The 26,939-nt window shown below is 38.6% G+C and overlaps 1 protein-coding gene across 14 annotated transcripts in view; it reads right to left on the bottom strand.

The window, feature by feature from the left end:
• The window catches only part of arvcfb (ARVCF delta catenin family member b), a 181,385-nt gene that overhangs the window by 20,023 nt on the left and 134,423 nt on the right, over positions 1-26,939 (bottom strand). For 12 of the 14 annotated variants that reach the window (XM_088300854.1, XM_088300916.1, XM_088300899.1 and 9 more), the window contains 5 exons: positions 18,762-18,945; positions 12,733-12,850; positions 12,459-12,630; positions 10,206-10,223; positions 7,055-7,126 (listed from right to left, as the gene is read on the bottom strand). In XM_088300854.1, coding sequence (XP_088156980.1) covers positions 7,055-7,126; positions 10,206-10,223; positions 12,459-12,630; positions 12,733-12,850; positions 18,762-18,945 — 564 coding nt within the window. The remainder of the gene's footprint in view (positions 1-7,054; positions 7,127-10,205; positions 10,224-12,458; positions 12,631-12,732; positions 12,851-18,761; positions 18,946-26,939) is intronic. The other 2 variants (XM_088300890.1, XM_088300907.1) reach the window with 2 other exon arrangements.

Below are 26,939 nucleotides of genomic sequence, written 5' to 3'. Positions count from 1 at the left end.
TAAATCCAAAGACTGTGGAAAAAGTAATATTTTTAGATAAATATTTTTGAAATGCATATCATTTTCCTGTGCCATAGTTTTTGTTAATTTATGTATGTAGAAATTGGTATCCTTTAGTGTCTGAACGTATGAGTTGTGGTTTCTTAGCGTAACATTGTTTCACACTTTTGTTTAGTTAAGACGTCAGGAAAAAAATAATGAAATGACATTCACATTACTTAGCTGGACATTAAACAAGGTATGTGGATTTTTTATTTACTCGAAAACTGCCACAATACACAAAAACATAGTTTTTTAGTATAAAGAACTAGGTATCCAATTATTGTTTGTGTATAGATACTGTTTTACTGCCTAAAAGCCTCTATATAGTATATGGCTGCAGTTTTGTTTTTTCGCCACTAGATGTCATTATCACTGAAGCTTTGAAGCTTCAAACCATTTTGAACCGATTGCTTCAAATGGTTCAGCGCTTCATAAAAGCTTCATTTGCCCATCACTATCACAGAGTGCCTTCTATATATGCATTCATTTGAAAATCAACCAAGAATTTAGAAATTTGTCAATATTAGCTACAAACAAAAAGCTTGTTTCGCTTTTAGAGAATGAACAAAAAGCATTGTTGATATTTTCCAATTTAAATATCAAACAATTAATTGTCCAAAAAATATAAATGTCTCCAAAACTCGTGCAAATTCAAAGAAACTGTAGCCCAGAATTACTGAAAAATCATTAAAATATCTTTGGAACTCCAAAACCAAAAATGTTTGCCAGTGTAATAAAGGATGCCAGCTAACCAGAGGACCGTATGATACAGAGAAAAACATTCTTTTTAAGGTTGATTATTACACATGGGCTTTTACGGTATAGTTTAGGGTTGCACTGTAAATACAATATTGCATGTAGGTGCTTTTGGTTGCTTTAAAAACAGTCAACCTTGTCTTGCTAGCTTTTGTAGTGAAAGAAATGGATTGGTCTGAAGCTAAGATGGAAAACCTGCAGCCTGCGAGCCAAACAATAATAAAAAAGAACGTTTGGGGGAAAAATAAATTCACGTAATTTTTGGGGAGGGGGGCACTTAATATACATGTAAATATTTTTACAGTACTACCCCAGGTGCGGTTCAGCACATGCAGATGTTTTTTTTCAATATTTTTGTGTTTTTCAAACATGTTTTTCATGGAAAAAGCATACTGGAGGTTTGGTCAGTGCTTTTTTTAAGATATTTGGGGGTTTACTATTTTTATCATACATCTGGTTATTCTTGTTGAAGCTGATGACTAGCCGCGTCTTCCCCATGAATTTTATGCAACGCCGGTGTGCTAATATTCACATGTGATAGCCACAATACTTATAAAAGGTAAAAGGAACTAAAATTTCAAAGCTATCTTATAGAAAACTGGTGCAATGCAGCCTCAACCCACGGACATGTGGAATAATATGATACTGAAACCAAATGTCTTTGGTAATGTTTACAAAGAATGCAAAAAAATCCTACAGATATAGATAAAAACATGTGAAACATGAAAGGATCTAAGCTTCCACACTAGCACCCTATAGCTACTTTTAGTATAAATCATGTTTTGTGCAATTCATTTGGTCAGATGCTAACACGGTAATCAAACTCTGGTGTGGACCAATTCAATCGGTTGAAGACTGGTACAAGCCAAAAGAAATTCTGGTGCATTTTCACTCCCTTCCTATACCACTCCCAAAGAAAAAAAAAAATCCTGTCCCGTCCTAGTCCTGCAATACAGTAAAAATAAATAAATAAATAAATTAAAATCTTGTCCCATCCCTCTCCTGGTGAAAACAACCACTCCTGTCCTGCACCCATTCCCATTTTGGAGGTCAGCTAAATTTAAAATGGCTATGCATCGGTCCAAGTTTTATTTTTTACTTTTGGATAATCATGTTCCCATCTGCGCCTGTGAAAATGTTATCCTGTACCGTCCCAATCCCGTAATTAAAGTAGACTCCAATTCTGTGGGAATCCTGCTTTATAAATCTATACACATACAGACATATATATATAAAATCTTAATTATTATTGAGTTTTAGTTTGCGTTTCCTTTAGCGCTATATAAATTTTATGTAAATTATATCATATACTTGATTCAATGTAATCTCAGTATAATTTTAAAGCCGTCACCCCAAATCGCACACTTGCTAAAATATGAATTTACAGTTTCTATGAGCCCTATTTAAGTACCAAAATCATCACAAATCTGATTACGATGTTGGTCAAACGCTGAATCCTGATTAAGAATCACGCTGATTTCCCATCCCCCTTGACTCCACTGGACTGGTGCGCGACATCCTCACCCTCAGTCTCTCTGTCTCAGAGTGGACCGAGCATCCAGAATGCACGATGCCCATTGTGATGGTGGCTGACATTGAAGGGATTTGCTGTGTCTGGATTGGTGTCAGCAACCATCCCTCATTTAATGCTTGCTCCAACGCCATCAACCCATCACATGCTTAAGTGTGATGGATACTTGGGATTAACTCGTGGAGAGAATGACAATCCCTGCTTTTCTCTCCTTATATACACATGTCCAGCCATATAGCGCGGTTGCTGTTTTCACACTAACATTTGACAGAATGAGGATGTTGAATAAAAGATACTTAATTAAACCATATTCAGAAGGCATGCTGAGATTATTTTTCGTGTTCAAACCGATGACTTTTGCAGATTTGGACCACCTGTGGATATTGGTTTAAATACAGCAATGTATTAAGTCAAATGAGAGTGTGCTGAATGACCTCTCACGTAATACTAGTAGACCCTCAGAATTTGGTCAGCTGGAAAGATCATGTTATAGTACCTCACAGTTTAATGTCGTGTTTCCTATCAAGTGTTTTGTTTTTGTCAGTTTCCCTGTTCTGATCTTGTTGATGAGTTTAGCAGGCACATGCATTGCATGCCTGTGTGCGATTGTCATCAACTCCCTGTTTTAAGGCTTTGCAGCACACCAGCATGTTGCTGGATCATTCCTTTGTCTTCTGTTTGCTGTGCGGATTGTGGTTTGTTCGGGTCTACCCAAAGTATTTAAGTGTAGACAATGATTTTTATCTTTAGTTGTTCTATATTTCATTTGTAGAAATGGAAATGTTCATTTCGGTTGCAAGTTGAGACTTGTGACTTGCTCCCATCTCTGGAGTTTGCCAAATGATTCCATGGCAACCCACACTTAACCATAATGCTTGTTGCTAAATTTCATGACTGTGCAGTGAGCAAAACCAGGTTGTGCATGACACTGTGGGGCATCTTTGAGTGTCCAGAAAAGGGCTATATAAAATGTATATAAGATGTATTATTATTTCTAATTATGCGTCCTCACACATATAAAGCTGCAATAACTTCATCCCACTAGTAATGTCCAGTGCAGCCACATAGCAATAGTATTATCACAACAGCACACAAGGTGGTCTAATTTTGTCCCGCAAATTTAAAAAAACCCTTTTGCCTCATTATCTCTGTTTTTCATGACTGTCTGTGAGGAAACCCTAATGGAACGTGGGTTTGGGAGATTGCAAACAAAGTATTTGTCATTAAGCTTGTTTTCTGTGGTGGGCCACGGGCATTACCAAAATACAGCGAACAATGTGACTGGCACATTGTGAGTGTTGGGCTTTTTGCAACAACAGCGCATTGTGATATATGGCTCAGTGGGGACATTCAATGAACAGTTGCCCTGTCTATGGATCAAACAGACAAAAAAATACAATGTCTCCATTTTCATCTTCATATGTAGATGCAATCTGTGTTTTTGCATGTTACTTGATCCATATGTCTCGTTAGGGAGTGCTCGTGCGTCAGTCATAGTCTGTAATTAGGTCTCACCTTTCTATGAAATGTGGCAGCAGGAAGTGAGACAGAAGGGGTGAATTTGAGAAGGTATCTCAAGCACGTAAGTGTGGTGTGCTTAGTCTGAACAAGAGAGTGAGTGGCTTAGTGCAGCAACCGATACATCTGCAAGATCCAACGTCAGCGTCTTCGGTCTAGGTGTTAAATTCTACCCACAAAAACAGAGAAGCTACAGTTTGTGAGGCTGCTGCTTGGGATTTGGAGTGCACAATCTATCAGTTACAAGATTCTGTTTTTAAATGACATGAACTGCGCTACAATTCTACCACTCTGGAGGCGCAAATATGCTTTATCTTGAAAAAGGGATCTGCCTGAACAAATGGTCTCACTGCACCAGGACATTCAGTATGCCTTTGGGTTTTTTGGGCGGCGGGGGAGTGGTGATTTTGTTTAGAAGAATCAGATTCATGTCAGTGAGCCTTTTAGTGAAATATGCGCAGCGTCGGCAGCAGAGTGGAACAATAGAAGTGTGGCTCACTTTATCTTAATTCAATTGAGCTTCACACTTTTCAGCGCAACCGAGAGCTCATCAACGCAGTAGCACAGGAGTCTCTGTTCATTATTCCACAAATAGAGATCTCCGGTGGGATGATATCAAAGAAGGGTATACAATACAATACATACCTGTTTTCAGAGCGAAGACCTCCACACAAATTAAACACTCTTGCCTTGCGAGACAAAGCAAAAATAAAACAAAACGTGGTTGTTTTTTCAATTTGTACGATGTGTGATTGTAAGAAGAACAATGGAGAACGCTGAAGTGCAGAAGGAAAGTAAAAAAGTAAGAAAACAAAATGCGCAGGCCTGTTCAACTGCACAGAATTTGAGAAAGAAAAATCATCACTTTCAGCGGGATTCTTGTATCAATGCTCACTCCTGGTTGTTGATCCTCCTTTTAAAACAGTCACATACTCCGAGAGGCACAAAAGACAACATTTGAGAGAGAGTGTGAATGGGAATGTTTTCATATTGACTCATTTGTACTTTTCTATTATTGTATTACATTAAACAACTGAAGAATGGAAGCCTTACATAAAAATGAATGTGACATTTTTTCACGGTAATCTATTTACAAAGTTTAATTTCTATAAAACAGTCGCGGATGACTTCAATTGTCAGAAATTTCTTTCCATAAATATGATGCATGGATAGAGAGTGAGAGGCACAGTTTTTGTGCTTTCAATTATATTATTTTTCATTTCTAATACTACAATTATATTTGTGTATTTATCTCTGCCAAAATCAAATTCCAGAGACCCTCAAAAAGCTACGCTTAAAACTCAAACCCCCTTCAAATCAATGCAGCAGGAAGAGCACAACACACTCCTCCGCTCTCCTTTCTCCATCTCCTACCACCTACCATCTTCAAGTCTCCCTCCTGCGGCAAGGTTTAGCTGAGGTTTCAATTAACTGCAGGAAAAATGTTTCATCATCTCAGGGGCTGCTGCACTCACCAAAGCTCCCAAATGGCCTTTATTTTCACACATCATAATTGCTTCTCTGATCACCTCTTTTCGGTCTCCGTCTTTGTTCTGATCCAAAAGAGTAACGCAGTACCAATAAGGATATGTCCTTTTAGAAAGGTTGTGTCCATTACGGACAATAGTATACATAGAATCCAACTCCAATTTATGACATACACCTTAAAACACACACCATAAAAAGACAGATCCACCCACCTGCTTCAACCTGCAGCCAAATAGAAGAGGTAAAAAAACAACAACAAAAAATTAACAATAAACATCTGCTTTCTCCATATTTACAAAATGTGTCTGTGTTCCTCTGTAACTCAATGCCAAACGTAAATAATCATTTAACTCTTTCAATTCTTCTTAACTATTAAACTGGTATACGTAGTCATTACTTTTCCCAATAAGGTCTTGCATGCCATATCCATCAGCCAAACACGCACACACGAAATAAAACCAAACATTTTGCACTGCCAGAATGAACCTTGGCATTGACTTCACGATATAAAATCAAATCAGGACACGTAATCTGGCATATCACTTCAAACCTCTGCAGCGAATAAGAGCTGCTCTAAGACTCTCTGCTGTTATGGTGCAGGCAGAGATGATAGTGAGCACCAAAGAAAAAACTGATTTACACAGACACACCTTTATACAAGCAAATCAGCACACTTTATAGGGTTACTCAAACTACATATACACTGTAGGTCCACATGCCAATTTGTTTTGATTTTCTATTTACGTGTACTGGTAGATTTCAAATGACACATGACCTTGTTTACATTCACAAGACCACACTGGTTTAATTAAGGCTAACTATCACATAATTACACTTACTGCCATCAGCAATTATTTTCCTTATTTAATGATACATTTAGATCAAGGCTGGATTATTATTATAATTTTTTTACCCTGTTATTTGTACTGTTGTTGACGTGGTTGTGTGAATGTCAGTTTGGGCTATTTCAATCATACTGATCCGTCCGTATTGGCCGATACATATCAGATATCAGCCACATTTGGATGAGGCCTGATTACAATCTGAGGACATTCGATATTGCATATCTGAATTGTGCCTCTTGTGATTGAAACAATTTCAATTGTCTCACTTGAACCAAGCAGTGTAAATCCAGCCTCGTTAACATTGCATATTGCTGTTGTTGGCTATGAAGTAAAATAAGATTTCTTTTTACGTACATGGTGGTATAAGTATATTGTTGGCTTTGTCTAGTTCTGACTCATCAGCTTTACTCTATTAGAACGTAGCAAATGACTGACTTTGAATCTACCAGAAATTCAGTCCAACCTGTCTTTTATAAGTGTCCAATGCTAATGTGGCCTATTAGAAGGCAGTGATATTTACTTGAGTGTCTGCCACTAGACATTGATGGATCTGCGTGTGTGCGTGTGTGTGTGTATATACCACAAATGGATGCGTTGTAAATCCAGTGCAAAGGAAATTACTCAAATGTAACCACAGAAATGTCACATTTGTACCCAATCCAAAATCCGAATGGAAAAGACATGTAGACAGTGTGTTGAGGTATCATTGGCAATCTTAGACAAGTGCTGCGATAGCAATGCAAGCCTCAATCTGCTGCACTTCACTGGACTCCAATGAATGTGATCGACAGATTTGACTATTGCTCTGTCTCATATCTAACAACTTCTATTTCAATTTGGTTCGGCATTTTCCACTTGCTAGTGAAGCGCCTACCTTTTGTCGGCTCGGAACGCTTCGGTAGATCCAATGTGTCGTAGTTTTTGTCATTCTCACCGTTTTTTCTACCTGGATGGAGGAGAGAGCACAAGGCATGTCATTGACTAAGATAAATAGGTGAAATGTTGACAGATCACTTTAATCTTTCTTTTCTGATGTAGTACGGAAACTATCCAGGTGTATAAACCAACATTACCATTACATCAAATAACATGGTGTAATCAGATAATTGTAGGAACCGGATCTGACGTACACAGAAATGCATTTCAGAAATGCACTCATTGAAATAGCATGGTTGCCGTGGTTTCAGTCCGATGCCTTATTTCTTTCACACATATACATACGCATATTGGAACATTAACCATCTAATCTTCAAAAGATCGTGTTCAGACACTTTTTATTTTACTTGTGAAAAAGGGTGATGGCAGAGAAAAAAAAGAGATTGGTGATTTGGGATTACAGCAACTAATTACCTCATGAAACCTAAAAGGTAAGTAAAATTAAAAAAAAAATGTTTCTTCAACTCTTGTTTACTTCCTTCATTAGGATGGTTACACAATATAAATTATCAACGGGAATACATACAGTACATTAAGAAATCTGAGTGTTGGGGAGAATTCCAGCTGCTTTTTTTTTTTTTTAATAAACAGATAATGGTCGTTATATGAATTCTGCTGTTTACATGATCGCTTGTCTAATGATCTGATCGCTTGTATAATGATCTAACTACATAAATCAGATCATGATCAGATTTTTTTTGAGACAATGTTAACAGTCTCACTTTTAAAAATAGGACATGCAATTTTTTTTAGAGAACAGCGACGATGTGCTCCCTGTATGGGATCCCTATTTGCTACTACAGTCGCTTCCACTTTAGTGGACGAGATAAAGATGTTTGCAGTGCATCTGTTGGAGTTTTTGTTTATTTATACAGAAGAACATGAGAGGTCACCGGTGGTGGACGGTAGGTTCGGTCTCACTCTCTCGGTTCTAGTTTATCCCAAAAGTGTTTGATGGGGTTGAGGTCCTATCTTGCATTGTATAACATTTTCTTTATCACATAAAAGCAATGTTTCTTTTCAGTTTTGTTGTTTGTCTTTTTCAGAATCTAAAATTGTTGTTGAGCATATCATTTTCCATTTGAATTCTGCTCTGATGGCATTATGACAATCGAGCGGTTTGTTAGCTAACTCACAAAATTACTTCGATGAGACACCATTACCTAAAAAACCTAAAATAGGAAATTATGTAATGTATGAAGCAAACAATGTTTCATGCCATTTTTTATCGCTCGCTATCACCATTATGGCGATATGTTGAGTTTTATACACATGTAAACAACAATAAGAGTAGGACTAATGTAAGGATGTGAGGAAATGCAAAGGGTGTGGTGGGTCATGTTGCATGCTCATGATAATGCCCAAGAGACAGTATAGAGATCCACATGACACACCACATAATTAGACGCCATTTCCGGGCACAAGGGGTAAGGGAAGGAAGAAATTATATAGTGCTACTCTGACACTGACCTACCACTTCCGCTCAGAAAAGAAATTCTTGTAGTCCAAGAAAAATCACAATTATTAATTTACCTACAGTTGAGAAGCTTTTGATTATTTTAACTGCTACTTCGGCTGAGGAGAGATGTCAGAAAAGCTGAAGAAACTTGACTTTGCTACTCTGGGTTTTTTAATGTTAATTGTTGCAAAAGTGTCAAGAGGCACATGCAAAGACTTGCTCTGATACCTTTTATAAAAGAGATGCAATGTTGCTGAGTTTAAGATGTAATTCGTACCAAAGTGATGAGGCAGCGAATTCCACGCTTTGGAGTTAACCACTCACATTAACGTCCAGAAATAGCCGCGGGTTGACTGACTAACAGCTACACAATTTACCAATTTCAGTGTTTTTCTTTTTCTTACACTTAACTGACACTGATATTTCCTCTGCTGTATTCATATTTTGCACACCACACAGTGAACCGGATCAAACACATGCAGGCATGCAAAGAGATATCGTTCCCATTAAGCCACTCAACATGTGACAGGATGAATTGTAGACTAGCATCTCTCCAAAAAAACAGTTGCAATGTGATCCTACTTTTTGGCTTTTATTGTGTCATTCTTTTTTCTTTTCTTTTTTTATTAAGAAGCCAAGGTGGCAGTTATCATGAGCTCCATTTATAAATAGATAACTGGTGGAAGTAATCACTGCAGTGATTAAACAACACACAGGTTGGCGCAATCATTGCAAAATAAGATTGTAATGTGCACCAGCAAACTGACATGAGTTATGCGTTGAAAAATTAGTCAGATCATATCAGTGTGTGTATAAAAAAAATGCACCCGATTTTGAACAGTAAAATCAATTCAGCGTGACATTTGGCCTGGCTGAAGCAATAAAAGTTGTTCCGCACTTGCTAGGCTTTGCAACACAGATGCTCTTCTCTTTTTTTTAAAACCAATGTACCAGGGAAGATTTTGGTACAAGGTATGCGACCTATAAACGCATAAGAGCAAGAAGTCACTGCTGCTGTATTTCCTGGTCATCCTTCAAACTCATATGCTGTGGATGTGTTGGACATTTCATCCCTGAAAAGAATTATTTGTCATGGAGTCCTTTTTGTGACTTAAAAGGTGGTCCCTTTGTTGGCATAAGAGGCCCAGTAGCCTAATGGACCAGACATTTAACGTCAAGGGCAGTTAATTGTGGGTCTCACCTGGGCCATATGTTACATAAATATCACGAGGATAAGTCCAATTGTAAATTATGAGCTTTAGAAACATGGAGCATATACTATAAAAATAATTGAATGAATGGTGGCTCGTAAAAGAAACACCTTTCAAGATGATTTATTGCGTTATTTTTAAAGTAGTCTGTAGTTTTCCAGATTGAGTCACTGGGTGAGGGAACCTCGACAACCTCAGAGTCCCTTACCAAATGTATCCAAAAGGGCTTAGTCAGATGAGTGTGATCTAAAAAAAAACCCCACTAATGAAGAAGTGCAACAATGCATGAGAAATGGCTCTAACCGATTTCAGGTTTTGCAAGTACATACATCTCTCCAGACTATATTCTAGGGAATGAGAGAGGGGAGAATGGGTTGGATGAGGATGACAAAGACAAGAAGATTGTATGGTGCACTCACCTTGATTAAACCATTCCTCTACAGTTAGCCAAGGAAGCAGCAGCCAAAAAAAGACAAAGCACAGAAAAGAGAGAGGGGGCATGGTGAAAAAGCCATGCTCACATGTCAAAGAGCTGTGTCAAAAGGAGAACAGAAATCATTTTCTAACAATAGCGCTGAGATTCGAGGATCAATTAAAGGAGCTCTCACAAAAGACGGTAAAAGAAGTAAACAGAAAAAAAAACAAAGTACTTTTAAGAGGTTAAAGAGAAAGAAAGTTAATGTGTTTTTTTTTAGCGATACAGAAGCCGTCAAATAAAACACTTTGACCATTGATGTTGAATTCATTTCTCCAGCAAATTGGCGAGGGAGCGAAAAAACAACAGTGCAAGCTGCCAGCATTTAAAAACATGCTCCATTAATCTCACTGTCAAAAGAAAAAAAAAAAACAGATGTGATCGAAATCTCAGGCTGCTCATTAACTAATCAAAGCAAAAAGTCTTCCACCGGTACTGATCATGATGGTATGTTTTAATTCCTACGGAATGCGACGCTAAACTGAAGACGACGCAATTACGCAGCCTACTTAAGGCAATAAATTACCAACAATTTTGCCGACAGTTTCACTTAACAGCATTACTCTGTGCTTCTTTATGGCTATGTTTAACGTTCCTCTTTGAAAGAACACCTTGAGGGGCCGCAGCAGCCACATACAACTCATTATTTAATGTGCGCTTGCACACAGCAAAGTGTTCATGTGGATAATTGGTTTCTTTTGAAGTGTGTTTTCATGTAAGGTCTGCGCTTCTCACACCCATGAATGGAGCGATTTCTCCAAAGAGTCATTAGATACCAGGGGGGTCACCAGCGTGCAGTCACACTTCATTGGTCGTCTGATTAATGACAGCCATTATTGTTGTACAGCAGGGAGACAATGGTGCTGTGCTGTTAAGAGCTCAGGAGAGCACAGATGGAGACGTTGCTTACAACACATCTGAACATAATATCTGACAAGGAGCCAACGATGCTACGGAAAATGACAAGACGCTCTTGACAAAGCCGGCTGACAAGGACTTGCGTTGAAGTAATTATGACGGAAATCATCAATGTAATCGAAACGTGAAGAATATTGTTTCATAGTTGATCGCAACATCTTAAATGTAGATGGCAAAAAAGGATGAGAGAACACGTTAGTAGGTAAGTTGTATAAATGAGCAGAAACTAATGTCCAGTTTGTGATGTAAGTGCAAGGACGGGGAGAAAAGGAGAATGAGAAATAAGACCTTCCAGTTATTAAATGTTATTGGGGTGGTGTGGTGGTGGGTGGTCCTCATTGGAAGAATATTATTATGTGGTAACAATGCTCCTTGCCAACAAATGTAGTACTTTTGGAAATTTTCTTTCTACATGATGTCCTATTTGTAAGGGTTGTGCATTTGTGGAATGAGCGGCAAATACAGCTTGATTCTTATATATTTTTTTATTTCTTAATTTTTTTTTAGCTTCTGGCCTGAACAATACCTGTCCTGGAAACACCTGAAAAAGTGGAGGAAAGTTATGTTCAGCAATGTGTACAGGGAGAATACAATGCTCATTGGAGGCAATAAAGTCGCTTGATGTAGCCGTATCTCCATCACAGTCATTTAAGGCAATCGTAGTGCAGGGAGACATCAAGCTGCAGTCTTCAACAACTCAACTCTGGAAAGCAATGTTTAAAAAAAGCGGCCTGCCAATACCCCTAACCTCAACCTAACTGCATACTTGTGGGATCAGCTTGGCCGTACTATTGGTGCTGACTTGCAGAAACTCTTGGTTGGCTATTCCTGGAATGCCATCCCACACATTGTGTGACTTCCACAAGCTACTGAGGCACCAGATTGTTTGTTAAAAGACTTCATTGTACAATTGCCAACATGCCGTGTTCCATCCTTTTTACTGATACGATTTTATTTGTCTAATCTCCCAAAGAAGGCCAAACAAGATTCAATAGTAATGAACTGTTTAGAATAGGCGTGTGTGCAGCACATGTACTGCTATTGGGCTCCTCATTCCACAAATGCATGTTCCTTTTAACATAAACAGGCTTTCCATAAGGATAAAATATAATAAAGTAATAAAAAAAAATATATATATATATTATATATTAGTTAGAAAACATATATATATATATATATATATATATATATATATATATGTGTATATGTATATATATATATATGTGTATATGTATAGCTATAACTAATTAGTGAGGTTAAACATCTTTCGCTTCCTCACCTTTGGCCTTTTTCCCCCCAAAGCAGCCAGCATCATCCTTCTTCTTCCTCTGTGGCCCTGCAGAGCCAGGGGCCAGCGGTGCTGATGGGTCCTGAAATCTTTCAGCCCCCGGCACCTCTTTGTGGACATGGTAGGACAGGTTCCTCATAATACAGACACAGTTCTCCACAGACTAGGAGGGAGATGACAAATAGGCAGTGTAATATTGTCAGTGTAAGTGCATTTACTAAGATCATCTCAACTCTAAATGAGTAGTAATCAGGTGATGTCCAACCTTATTATCCATATCCTTCTTCCCTACAGCTGATTGGAGGGCATGCAGCAGGGCATCCACCAGTCCGTCACACTCCCTCAGTCTGCGCCGAGCTTCTGCCCCATCTGAGCTTACGTTTCTGAGGAACACACACACACACACACGCATATTTATACACACACACACACACACAATTAAATTAAACAAGGGGCACACAACAGAATCCAGCCTCCAAGTGTTAAGAATTCCCTGCAGTCACGCTGCTGTCACTTTAAACCAGTAATACAAAGATAAATCTGTTAAATAAGATACAAAAGATCGGTATCCAACACAAAGTTGATTGGAAAGGTGTGCCGACTGATATTTGCACATATGTCAGCAAAAAAATTAAATAAATAAAGCAAACTACTGAGAAAGTCTAAGTTGTAAAGTGATACTCTCAAAACTAATAACGAGTCCTGCCACAAAACACTCCTTTTATCTTATATGCAACTTTATTGTGCTGGGAACACAATATTTTTAAATTTTTAATAAACTCCATTCATCATTTTAAGATAAAAACAACAGTGTTTTTTTAAGATCAATAAAGACATCTGTTTTTCAAAACAATATTTATCAGCTAGGATACTTTTATATACAACTATAATGGGACAGCAGTCGCTCATGTGCAAAGACTTGAGCTTTGGAGCCAAAAGGTCACAGGTCCCACCGCAGACAAAAAAAGTTATAATGGCAGATGCTAGTCTGCTTGCTTGCTGTCTACTGTCGAGGTGCCTTTTAGCAAGGCACCATCCCCACTTTCCGGCTCAATTGGTGCAACATTGGTTGTGCGCCGCTTTTACCACAAATCCTTGCATGTTTGCCTGCGTGTGATCTATTTCAATGTGTGATCCTCAACACGCAAAAATATACAGCAGAGTGTAAATTAGATTTCCCCTTTAGGGATTATAATGAATGTGATTTATTTCTGTTGAAAAGACTATGGTAAACATAGGGGAGAGATAAAAGCAAACCAATATCAAACTGGAGACAATTTTTCACTTATCTCAGATGAAGTGCTTAATGACAATGACTCAATGTCAAAGCTTGATATCTTGTACAAAGTATTTCAAACAAGTCTTTGACTTCAGTCTAAGAGTGAAATTTGCAGTACAAAGAGAATTTCCACTCTTGTCATATCCTGAGATGTGTCGTTTCCTGACTAACTTTAGAAGGAAAGGCATAACGAAAGGTTAAACGATAGCTTGAGCTCCCAGTTCCTCACGTGATTTCATTTATGAGTGCAACCAAAATGCATAATCCCGATAGACAAACCTGGTTAAATCCAGCAAGAAAAGATGCAGGCAGTATTGCAACGGTAAGCAGCAGTGTACATCACACCCAACACCACTGCATGTGTGTTTAGATTCAATATAAATAGCCCAGCAGTGTACATGTAGCACATGCACAGTCAGAAATCCAAATCTCAATCAAAAACTCCTAAAGTAAAACCACAGCCGCATCGTCTCTAACTGTAACTGTGGCTAGTTGGAGAGTGGATGAGCCCATCCGCCAATGTCTTCATTTGTCTATGAATCGGCGTTATCAGCATTCAGCTGTCAGAAAATGGACTCAAGTACCCTTGTAAATGAATCCGAGGAGTACCCACCTTGGATTTATTTGACAGGCGTGTGTTTGGGAGCAGACAGACTGAGTTTTACTGCCAGCTGTTTCATTTTTAGGAGTCTTTTGGGGGACAGTTGTCTTTGTTGGAAGGATTATGGCTAGTGCATCTGTCAGTTAAGATGGCAGATAGCTGTTGTCCCTGGAGAGGTGACCTAGAGGAGTAATATGTAGCATCTGATGAGGTTACATCAACCCTTGGAGTCCCAAGTTTATTGATTTCAGCGACAGAATATGGTGGTGGATTCGTAATTATTTTGAAGCAAATCTCACATGTTTTCAGTTCATTCTATTTAAAGTAAGGTGCAACTATTTGAATTTACTAAATATATCAACTTTTAATTAAATCAGAAAAAAAGTTTTAATCCAAAGCCATAGTAAAGTCATATTTTACGAATCAGAAGCATTATGCTGTGCAGGAGCTGATAAATATTCACTGCAAATGAGGCAGCTGGTGCAGCACAGCTGGAGATGTAAAGACTTTAGGCTTTTAATTCTTTTTATCAATTCAGAGCAGGTTGTGAAATTGCATCAGCATTTTTACTGTTCATTGCAAAATGGAAAGCTCATTTGTCACTGGCTTGGTGTCGTGTTAGTGTGAAATACAGCAACTGCAAATTGCTGCATCAATTCCAGCTAAATGTATGACAGTAAATGTTACGACATTGTGTTTGTATTGGATGCAAGAGCTCTAGCAAAGTCCTACAGGCATGTCAAACGTTTTACTTTGGCCAGTATTAGGAAAGTAATGTGCCACCCTTGGTCAATTCCATTACTCCTGCTTGGCAATAGTTGCTGGATAAGTCAATAAAACTTAAGTAGTTAAATATTGTGTTATACAGTTATACACAATATCAAAATACTATTTGAATATCCATCCATCCACATTTACATCTAGGGACAGTTTAGAGCACAGGCCTGGGGCCAGATCGGGCCCGCCACCTCATTTTATGTGGCTCGCATAAGCAAATCAACTTTTTTGATGTTTGCTAAATCATCTCTTGTAACATTTCAAATTCTCATATGTAATCATTATAACCAATAATATTTTTAAAATAATATTTCATTAATATATTTTTGCAAGGTTATGAATACAAAAGACAAAAAAAAACATTTTCATTTATAAATGACCAACTGGTTTTAGAAAAAGGACGGACTAAGGAAGGATAGAAGTGGGTTTTCGTCCATCCCTGTAATTGTCCTTAGCTGGGTCAAGTACCGAATGTTTAAGACAGAGATACCTATGCGAGGGACTAGTGCACATCCAAAGTGTAGTGGCAAGTGGTTTGTCAAACTGTTAACCCAGAAGTGGGTGCCTGTAAGATAAGTGGATGTGAATATGAAATTAGCCCGCTAATGAGCTTTAAATAATATTTATGAATTATGATATTTCTGCCGTTACCCTCTCTCCCACGGTGTCATGAACACGTGTTTTTTTTGTTGTTTTGTTTTGTGGGTTTTTTTTGGGCGGGGGTACGTATGGGTGAAATGGTATGCCGGGAATGCTTTAAGAGGACAAGGACGAAGGGGGACGGAGGACGATTATTTTATGAATAAAGACGGAGGGACGGACCAGCTAAATAGGGTAAAGTGTCCATCGATACTGACAATAAGCACCGTACAATACAATTTCAGCGTGATAAAGCCTTTTTTTTGTGCCCTTATTTAGTGACATTATTTCAGGATGACGTCGGTAAGTGACGAGCTTCCCTTCTTCTTTCTGACAGTGCACTTATAAATAAGCGGGTAAAAAGAAAAAAAAAAAAAAAACGCAAGCAACGCGCATACTTTACACACCAATGCACACATGCCAACCTTTAGCTCACTCTGCTGCCACAATAAGAGAATTAGGTATACATTATTCAAATTAACATACTGTACGTATCCTCTGTCAATCGGAACTCAACACATTTAGCAGTAGCAGTTGTAAATGTCTTGTATTGACTCTCAGTAGTTTGTACAGGTGCACCATAATTCCGGCACTGCATAGTTACAGAATGAGAGGCTACCAGCTGCCATGGACAAAAGCAGCTGGGAATAAACTGGATAGTCACAGACCGAGGTTGACGTATTTTTCGTTTTGAGAAGCCCCCCCCAAACATCTTTCACATGCTCATCCCACATCAGTGAGCTCTTTTCTTTTGACCTCAAAATCTGAACAAGCAGACAGAAATGTTCCAAACACTGACTTAAAAATCTTGGAGATACGAATTGAATACACTTTTGCAATTCTGCGCGACATCAACACATTGATGGAGGATGCTTTTTAATACAATGAAAATAAAAATAATTTGGAACTAAGCAGAGCCTTATTGAAGATAAAGTGACGTCTTTGATGGTGTGAGTAAACAAATTCTCTCTGTCATCAGCACTTCTTCCCAAGACACAAAACCTGCATCTAGGAAACTGCAGACTTGGTTACAGTTACCATGGAGCCATTTTCTCAGCTGCACTGCCTGTATTAAGTGTCGAGCGAGTGAGAATGACAGGAAGACTGTGTTTTTTCTGCCAACAGTAACATATGGGTCGGGGGTAATGAGAGCTTGTGTTTGTAGAGAAGCTGACAAATATACATATGCGAAAAAGGCAGAGGTGATAACTCATGTTAAATGGAGTAAAACAACAATGACTTCTGTGCAACTATTTCTATCTACATCTGTGAACTTTAATTTATTCCCTCCTGGTTCATTATTGCTGCTCTTCAGAGCATGATCAATATTTGTTTTTTCCAGAAACTGCAAGGGAGTTTTCACACTTTATAAAGTGTGCCTTTAACAAGAAAAAAAATAGGTAGGAGCAAAATGTTAGTCAGTGTCTGTCTCCCTGTTGTAAATGTAAACCAGTAAGCTGAAGCATTGACTGATGGGATATGTTCTGCTCCAGATTACAGTCTAGACAATCTTGGCAAGCACAGTGAAGCATGAGGCATGATAATCCAAACAAACACTCACACACACACGCACATAAATTGTTTTCAGATGGTTACTTGAAAGTTTCAATTCACTTTTAAATTTAAGAACAACAACTACTTGCACGTATACAAGGAGGCAGAGGAGAAAATATTCCTTCAAATGTTGTTTTGTAATTTTTTTGTCCTTTCTAGAACAATATTTTACGTCACTTGTTTGTATCTTCAATAAACAAATAACAACATCCATCCAACCTCTTATCCTATTTAAGGTTGCAGGAAGTGGATTTGAGACAAAAGACAGACTACACCCAAGACTGGTTGGCAGTTAATCACAGGCCGCATAAAAAGACATAGCACTCACATTCGCGAGGTCACGGAGTGTGAACTGAAACCACAGAATTCTATGTCAGTGATGTCCACTCATAACCCGTCTTGCAATTTTGTTTAGGCTATCAGTTCAATTCAGAAGGTTGGAGTCAGTTCAAGCTGATTGTGGGCAAATGACAAGTTACAACCCACTATGGCAGGGTACACGAAGACAGACAAACCATCTCACACAGGCACGCACGCATGCACACACATGCAACAACTCTTACGGTCACTCAGGGAGACAAATGTTCAGACTGGTCGTGGGAAAGTCAGCTGTGTGACCGACTTCACCACCAGTGAACATATACAATCAATATAATATCAATATACAACAACATATATTATACATTGACTCATTCCAAAATTGTGAAATTTAATGTTTTTTTTCCCTGGTTTGTGTTTATGTCTCTGAGTGGAGTGTGTCATTCACCAGTCTCATCTGGCAAAAACAACAACAAATTACACCTGAATATTGCTCAGGAGACGCACCCAACAGAAAAACCTCAAACTTAGAACTGAAGAATCCTTTTTGTATTACCAGTGAAGGCACTACGTAGATGTATTTGCTTTCATTCAACTCTTGAGGAGAAGAGGAAACTACATGAGGGAACTTTTGTGTTTTCAGGTACGTATGACAATTTGCTATATGAAATGCTATGAATAGATTACAAAAGGATATCTTCTTGGATAACATGTCAGAAGCAAAAGGCTTGAGAAGACGTTGAGTTAGTAAAAGAAAACCATGTGGTGCATTGATGATTGCCATGACGTGTTGTAGTGACACATTGTGATAGGCGAAGAGGCAGCGCCTGAATCGAAGGTGGAAGGCTCAGGTGGTGCCAGGAATTGTTTCAAGGGTCAGTTGCAGAATGTAGCGTTTGTCACTCGATAAATGTGACAAGAAGCTAAAATCTGACGGACAATTTTTAAACTAGATCAGTTGTAAAGGCTGAGCCAAACCGTTGCCCTCGATAAAACAAGTGCTTTAAAATGAGATAACGAACCGCCCAAATTATTTTGAACCAATTACTACTTCAACGTCCAAAACGAGAAGAAATGTAAACATAACATTGAACCAATGCTAGTCTGAGTGAATTTTTGACCCTACCTCAAGCATCCAGAGGTGTTTTTGAAGACTGTGGTCCACTCTGCATCGCGGGGTTTTGAGTCCTCGTTTGGTTCGTGCTCCCACCCAGAGTGTGGGATGATGACCTCATTGGTCATAGTTTGGAGGCCGTGGTTTATGATGACCATCTTCAAGGGTTCATACGAGGACAGGTTCCAAAGAGTCCCTATGGGGGGAAAACAAAAAGAAGCAGATGATAAAGGTGAGGGAAAAGAAATAGGCAATAACGAAAGAGGATTATGAAAGAAACAGAGTAGAGAGGATGACCAAAAAAGATTGAAAGTGAAAAAGAAGGGTAGGGTGGAAACAAAGAAACTGAGTGACGATTCACTATAACAACAGCTGTCCAAGCAGGCCAAACTTTATGATCACACACACAAAAGCATGTTTTTATTGGCAAAAAATCCAATTCAAGAAGAAAATAGGGAGGACAACGGAGGGTTGCTCATCAGCTTGCTCTGATGTTACCTTGTTTCCACAGTAGCTCTGCAATATTAATAGAATTTGCCTGTGCAGGTGAGCAATACACCGTCAACCATACTGGGTCAAAAAAGACATAAAAAGCTTTCTTTATATACTGTAATCTTTGTGTAAAAAGAAAATGTGCACCGGAAAAAAAAATACCACCAGATTGTTGATCCAGGATCTGTATTCAACATGTTCTCTATCGGAAGCAAGGATAATATGGCATCAAATTACTGATGCCCCCACATTTCAATAAATTATGCATCCATCGATTACCTGGGCCACTTTTCCTCTTAAGGGTCGCGCGTGCTGGAGCCTATCCCAGCTATCTTCGGGCAGTAGGTGGGGTACACCCTGGACTGGTTGCCAGTCAATCGCAGGGGGCACATAGACGAACAACCCTGCACATTCACACTCACAACAATTTAGAATGTTCAATTAACCTGCCATGCATTTTTTGGGAATGTGGGAGGAAACTGGAGTACCCGGTGAAAAACCACACAGGCACGGGAAGAACATGCAAACTCCACACTGGAAGGAAACCCTGCACCGCTGAAGTGTTAGGCCCTCTTGCTAACCTAAATGAGTAGCAACAAAAACAACGCCCTCCGCGTAAGGTCGGCAAACAATGAGAAATGGAGTTCCATGTTTGGAACACTTGCCACTTCTGTTTTTATTTGCTCATTCGAGTTTGTTTGAGTGTCTGACATCACTTTACACACTTCATCCTTCCTGCTGTTATATTTAGAGAGCATAAAACTGACAATCTCTTCTTAGGGAGTGTGAGTCTTTATTATATGTGCCTAGGTATACATACTTTACATAGCCATCCATACATTGTTTTTCTTCTTGTTTGTCTAAGGAACTATATAATTAACTATGCGGATATATATTGAGATATATAGCGAGTGAATGTTTGTGCTCCAATAAACAAAATATTTTTTTCCCATCCATTGCTGACTGATAGAATTGTTGCTCATGTGTGAAACTTGTACTTCTAGACTTGCTCTGAATTGTATTTTGCAGTAAACTGCCTTTCGATAACTTCTGTTGTTCTTACTTGACTTGACCATGGTCTTCTAGTGAACAGGAGAATTCTAAAAATACATTATTGGATGTAAGACATTTTGAAAAACGTGCATCTCAAAACATGCATTTAGGGTTAACTCTCATAGTCAGCTTTTCTCAACCTTTATTGAGCCAAGGCACATATTTCACATCGGGAAAAAAAACTCTTGGCAAAACTATTCAAAAAAAGTATATATATAGGTTAATTATGTAGCTTCAGCCATTTAGCGCAAGAGCATTTCTTTGCCTGTCATTATACCTCAGGGGTCTTTAATTCTGTCCATCATAGTTCAAATAAAGTCCGTTCTGCTACGGCGCAAGATAGCTTGGCGCGGTGCATTAAAGTAGCGGCGAAAGAAATCACTTCCAGGTCAACGAGCGACGGAGCGACACTTTTTTTTTTAATCAGTACTTTGCTCGTACTAGCTTTAATGACGCCACGGGCACATGTTTGTTCGCAAAATGCATCGCATGGCGCAAATAATTTAATAATTAAAATCATAAGGACTTTAATCCACTCATCCATGCTTCTTCTTATCTGCTCGCAAGACAGCAGCTTTAGCATGAATGCCCAGACTTCCCTCTCCTGTGGCGATTCCATGCCAGTTCGGAGACAAAATGTCGCCAGCGTGTCCTGGGCCGTCCTTGGTTCCTCCTTCCAGTGGGATGCACCTGGAACACCTCATGATGAGAGGCATCCAGGTGGCATCCTGATTAGATGCCCAAGCCTCCTTATCTGACTTGTCTCAATGTGGAGGAGCAGTGTCTCGACTCTCAACCACTCCCAAGTTAATCGGTCGGGCCATACCATTGTGAAATGTCCTCGCAGGATGACTCCTGAATTTGGATCAGCCGGGTAATATGTCCTCATGAAACCTTTTATCTTATCTCAACTTGATGTTGTCACTTGCATTGGGCATAGTTTTTAGTGTCTGTGTTTTAGCCATATTCAGGGGTTTCAGTAAATGCAAACACAATAAGGGGTGAAAAACAAACAAATCAGATGTCATATACAGCACCAATTAAAATGTGTGGATACTCTTTCCAGTGCATTGAAGGAGATGGGTGTCTGTACTCAATTGAATTTAATTTTTATTTTGTTACTACTACAACAACAACCACAGCTTTAGAAACAGTGTCATGAAAAATAATCTATATAAAAAACATTTTCTAATTCATAGATACAAGAGCTTGTTGCCATTTGTTTACAATGAGGGCCAAGTTTTATTCTCTCTTGCTGCACAGTCTACATGCTGCATGACGGTAATCATGGAGGAGTGAGAGGAACATGATTCAAGTCTCCACTGACCAGAACGAGGGCCCCTGGATGCTGAAATTATAATTTCTCATTCACAGCATGCATGACGTCCCTCGCGTTACAAGCTCAAATTTGAATGTAAACAAACAGCTGTTCGTTTGTCTGTTCGTCTTCTCACACTGCCTTTTAGTTCATTTTAGCACCCACTCTCGCCTCTCTCCTAACCCCATTCTTGACACTTTCCTCGCAGAAGAGACATTGGCCAGCTCCAGGTTTGGACAAAGCTCCTTAAGATTGAATCATGGGGAACAAAAGAAGGAAATCCAATAGTAATGTCTAGTTTTCAAAAATGTCACATCTGAAACGCTGTAATAGTGCAACAAGTACAGTAGAATGCACAAAGAAATAAGGATGGAAAAGACAAGTAAGCAACAACAACATTCCCTCAGGCTAAAATTATATAATTCGAGCCAAATATTTTAACATGACGCAAAACAAATAACCAAACTGTAAAAAAAAAAAAAAGGTAGAAAAGTATAGGAAAAAGGGGATGGAGCTATTATAACAGGCTGCTCTTTGAAGTTTTCCAGTATACTTCACTATGCTGTATCAGGTAAAAGTTTGACAACTTGGAAGTGTGAAATTACATTTCAAATTAAGATAAAATTCCTATGAATGGCCAACCCCAGATTACCAACATGGTAATCTGAAGATAACGTCGAGTAAAATAATTCACACAGTTTACACATTTTTAATCTTTGTGATTTCTTACACAAATCTATCAGTACTGATTTCATTTTGTTGCACTTTAATCAAACCAGCTTTACATCAGTCAGCGACTTCGCCGTTCTCCACCTATCTGTTCTGTCAAGGCTTATTTTTATCAGTGAAGTTGTGTCTTCGAGTACTGTAGCGTGATGAAATGTTTCATCTGCCATCAGATGCGCTTTGGTAAGGGGTGATGAACATCTCAGTCACTCAAATCGAAATGACAGCATTGTCGTAAAGTTTCGTTTTAAGCTCTTACTATTCCTTTCTGGTTATTTTATATAACAAAAATTTGGCAGGATTTGTTGTTTTAAGTTACATTTTAGATGCAACCAGCATGTGTGTCACTATAAACTGCAAGAAAAGCAGAGCTTAAGTGGTTGTAAGATTTCTTTCTCAGCTTAGTGTCTTAGTCTTTTGCCCTCCCTTTGATGGCTGGCGTTTGCGTGAACGCAGATCATGAAATGGCACAGTAGCTAATTACATTATCTGGGGAACACAGACAGAAATTATGCTCTTCTGGCTCGGCTATTAAGTTTGTCCTGCTTCTTAATGTTGTCCTCCACCCTTTCCTTTCCTGACTCAACATCAGTGGTAAAGGAGGAAAGGAACCTGTCAAAACAAACACTGCAAACAAGATACAGAGGCTTTACGAAAATGCACTTTTTTTGGCAATAATTCCCAAGTGTTTCATGTAATGAGGTCAGAGCATTTTCACCTAAAATAAGTTCAGAATTAAGATGGCCAAATCAGTGCTCATTCTTCTCTTTTTTTCCCCTTTTTTTTTTTCAAAGTCCACACAGGAAGATCAGAGCCTAAATCGAACCCGGCAACCTCTTGCCTGTGCTAACCAGTCGGCCACCATGCTGCCACATTTAAACATCCATCCATTCATTCATTATCTTATCTGCTTATCCTAGAACGATTTATTGTTGAAGAAATTTAAAGTAGGGCTGAACAATTTCAGGAAAAGATCGAACTGCAATTTTTGACAGAAATTACGTTTTTTTTCCCCAAATCAAGCTTTAGGGTAATGTTCACGATGTACTTACATTTACAAATATGACAAGAAACTATCAAAACGTTAAAAGTTAATTGATCCAATAACATAAGGAGACTAAAGAGCTATGTGAAGGAGCCATCCAAGTTTTTCAAACAGTATGTGCAATATTGTCATTATAAAAACTAACATTGTAAAATTCAATCCCTTCTCAATAGAAGGACCTATCATGATATGAATTTAAGCGTAAGGAATTATAATGGAAGTATGAAGTTGCTTAAAAGTAAAAAGTAGACATTTCCTGTTCAATGAGGCATGAAGAATCATTTTTATTCCTCTCTCTGCTTCTTTACATTCAAATGTTGCATTATTATGTAAACGAGTCTGCTTTTTTTCCTCTATGTAATGAAATAGATTTGACAAATAACAAATAAATGTCAGCAAAACTACAAAAGAAAGATAATGTTGTTTTGAAAACCATCATATTTGAAAAGAATGAAAACAAAAATGCAACTACATATCTGATATTATAAATATTTAACATATGAAATGATTTACTTTTGACCTTAGAAGCGCCTTGTCCTGACTGACGCAACAACACTCATTTCGCTGTTTTGGATGTGTGTGCTTACTGTTGTCCACTGGCTTAAAATTAATGGACTAACAATGAGACTTACTCGCAGCAGTTAGAAGTGAAGCCACCAGAATTGTGTTGCCAATCGCTGAGTATTTTTCTCTGTGACATTTTTATGTAATTTTCTGACTCTATGGTGAAAACGCCACCGTGTGTACCAATAAGGCTGGGGAGAACTTACAAGCATATTTCATCAGTAAAAATGCAATTCTAAATTTTCTCTTATTAGTTATATCTCCGGGTGCTACGAAAAGAGTCGTCTGCATCATGTTGCCAGAAGCATGAATAATGAAATGAAAGCAAATCTGATAAAAAAAAAAAAAAAATGGTGAAATGTAAACGTAACCTCTGTAAATCCCGATTGACGATACTGAGATAATATAATCTGAATGATCTATGCAAACATTGAAGTACGTTTTTCGGGAGGCTCTTATTACTTCATCCAGGGATCGGAGTGTAAAACACAAACTGATACAGTATTTTCAATGAAAACCGAACAGAAGTTTCAGTAACAACGGCAATATTACTGTTAAAGATGGTTGCCCTCTGGCTTCAGCCTTGAGGGGCCAATTATTCGTCCATTCATAAGTCCGTGACTGTGTCCTGTTCGCACTACAATTATTCTCTCTCTCTCAAGACAATTAATAATGAACCTGTGAATATGCTGTTCATAACGGGTTGCGCTCCTCTTAAATGACGTTCCAGCTGGACAACTGTGATACAAGTACGTTACGCCAGAGCACTTTTGGTGATGTTTGGCAACACAATATTAGCTTAGCGATTAGCACTGGTTTCTAGTGCTCTCTATAGGTGTTGCTACTCCTCGTCTGTCTTTAGTGGTAACGATGCTTTATAAATAAGTATACTTTAGTTTCTACCATATAAGATTTAGCAGAGCCACGTCAGCTAGCAAGCACAGCTGGTAGCCTATGCGCCACGTGTAGTATTCCATCGTGTTCACAAAAAGCAGCGGACAGTTTTTAAAACTATTATTATTCCCCGCCGTTACCACAGCACGAGACATTTTTAAATTTTTGTTTTTATAGTTTCAAACTCGTTCCTGTATGGAGTTTGTATGTTCTCCCCGTGCCTGTGTGGGTTTTTCTCCGGGTACTCCAGTGACCTCCCACATTCCAGAAACATGCATGGCAGGTTGCTTGGACACTCTAAATTGCCCGTAGGTGTGAGTGTGGGCGTGGATGGTTGTTTGTCTACGAGTGCCCTATGATTGGCCTGGCAACCAGTTCGGGGTGTACCCCGCCAACTGCTCGAAGATAGCTGGGATAGGCTCCAGCACCCCCATGACCCTAGGGAGGAGAAGCGGTACAAATAATGGATGGATGGATAGTTTTGACTTTATTGTTTTACTGTTTTTAAATGATGTGAGTCAATCGTCTTGTGTTTTAAGTTTGAATTTTTATTTATGTACAGCACATTGTTTGAGTTTTTTAAGTGATCTTTAAGTAAACTCAAGATGATTTGAACTGCTTTGAGTTAAGAATGAGTTCCATGAAAGTACGGCAATTTACCCAAATGTTGTCGTAGGGGCCATAATGTTGACATCAATGTATCCATCTATTTTCCCTCGCGAATGTCTTCATTAGGGTCATGGGCAGTGTCACCACAATTACCAAAACATAACTTAGTAGCCTTATGATAACTTGATGGTAAACGTAGTCAAATTAGATTGCAATATGCTGACAACCCTGCTTAACAAAAAATGTTATTTTATTATGAACAATTTTGCCAAAGTTTTAATTGGAAGAGACATGCATCCATCCATTGTCTATACCGCTTCTCCGCACAAAGTTATTGGAAGAGTCGAAAAACAATAATAATAATAAAAAAAAAAAAAAGACGAGTTCATACGCAATGTTGGTTGACTGAACACCACAATAGCCTAAGAAGATGAAAATTGGAAGAAGTGAGATGGACAAGACTCACTAAAAAGGAAGGGTTGGGTCCTCCAATGTGGAAAATACACAAACGTCCACATCATCATTTTCCCTGGCAGGATAAAAAATAAACTCTGTGGTTTTACAGTCACGGACCACTCCTACAGCCAATTCTTAGGAAACGAATACTAAAAAAGGACTCTATATATAAAACCCCTCAATTATATGTAATTGTAGAAAAAACCTGCTGAATGCAGGCCAGATGGGCTTGCTGCAAGCTGAGCTTGCATTGTGACAGACCAATACACTGAAGAGGGAAACCTGAAGCTGGAGGGAAAAAAGTGGAACACAACAAATCTAACTTGTAGAAAATGAATGGAGAGAAGAAAAACAGTACCAGGATTACAAAAGGGATGAGAAAGAAAGAAGGAATAGAAAAACAAAATGAAAAAACAGTTCCCCTGCATTCCTCTTCGCTATGTCTTGTGGTGCAGGGCTATTTTTAGCAAATGCGATGTCGTGTTATAAAGGAAATCATTTCTGCTGTGCCAAAGTCATTGCTCACCATGACATCTCTGTCAAAATAACCACACATGCACACTTTGTACACTTGAGAAAGCTGTACCCATGCCAATGTACTGTAGATCTCAGGAAGTCGCAAGTGACAAGAGTGACACAATTCATTACTTTTTGGATGGACATTTGAGCTGCACACATCTTCAAAATCAACATCCATTTGGAGACAACAAAAATGCCTTTTCGATTTGGACTCCCAACCTCAGAACCGTGAGCCGGATGTGTTAACCACGAGTTCAACTTGCTGCCTGCGATTGTGTCCATCTTATTCAATTTGCTGTTGCCAAACAGGTGGAGAAACGTGTGCTTATAATGCTGTCACGAGCGCACACACACACACAAAAAAAAAAAAAAACACAACATACTGAATGTTCACTTTTTGTTTGAGATTTGGGCTTTTGGATGACGACATTTACATTGGTTAGAAATGGAACCAACATGATGACTAAAGTGATGTAAATGCATGAAAAGCAAGTTATTGAGAAGCTGAAAGAAA

The sequence above is a fragment of the Idiotropiscis lumnitzeri genome, chromosome 1 (assembly GCF_059441095.1).
Source record: "Idiotropiscis lumnitzeri isolate Australia: NSW breed Sydney's pygmy pipehorse chromosome 1, RoL_Ilum_1.0, whole genome shotgun sequence".
Lineage (NCBI taxonomy): Eukaryota > Metazoa > Chordata > Actinopteri > Syngnathiformes > Syngnathidae > Idiotropiscis > Idiotropiscis lumnitzeri.
Note: the sequence above shows the minus strand (reverse complement) of the source record. Positions and strands in the feature narration are given on the sequence as shown.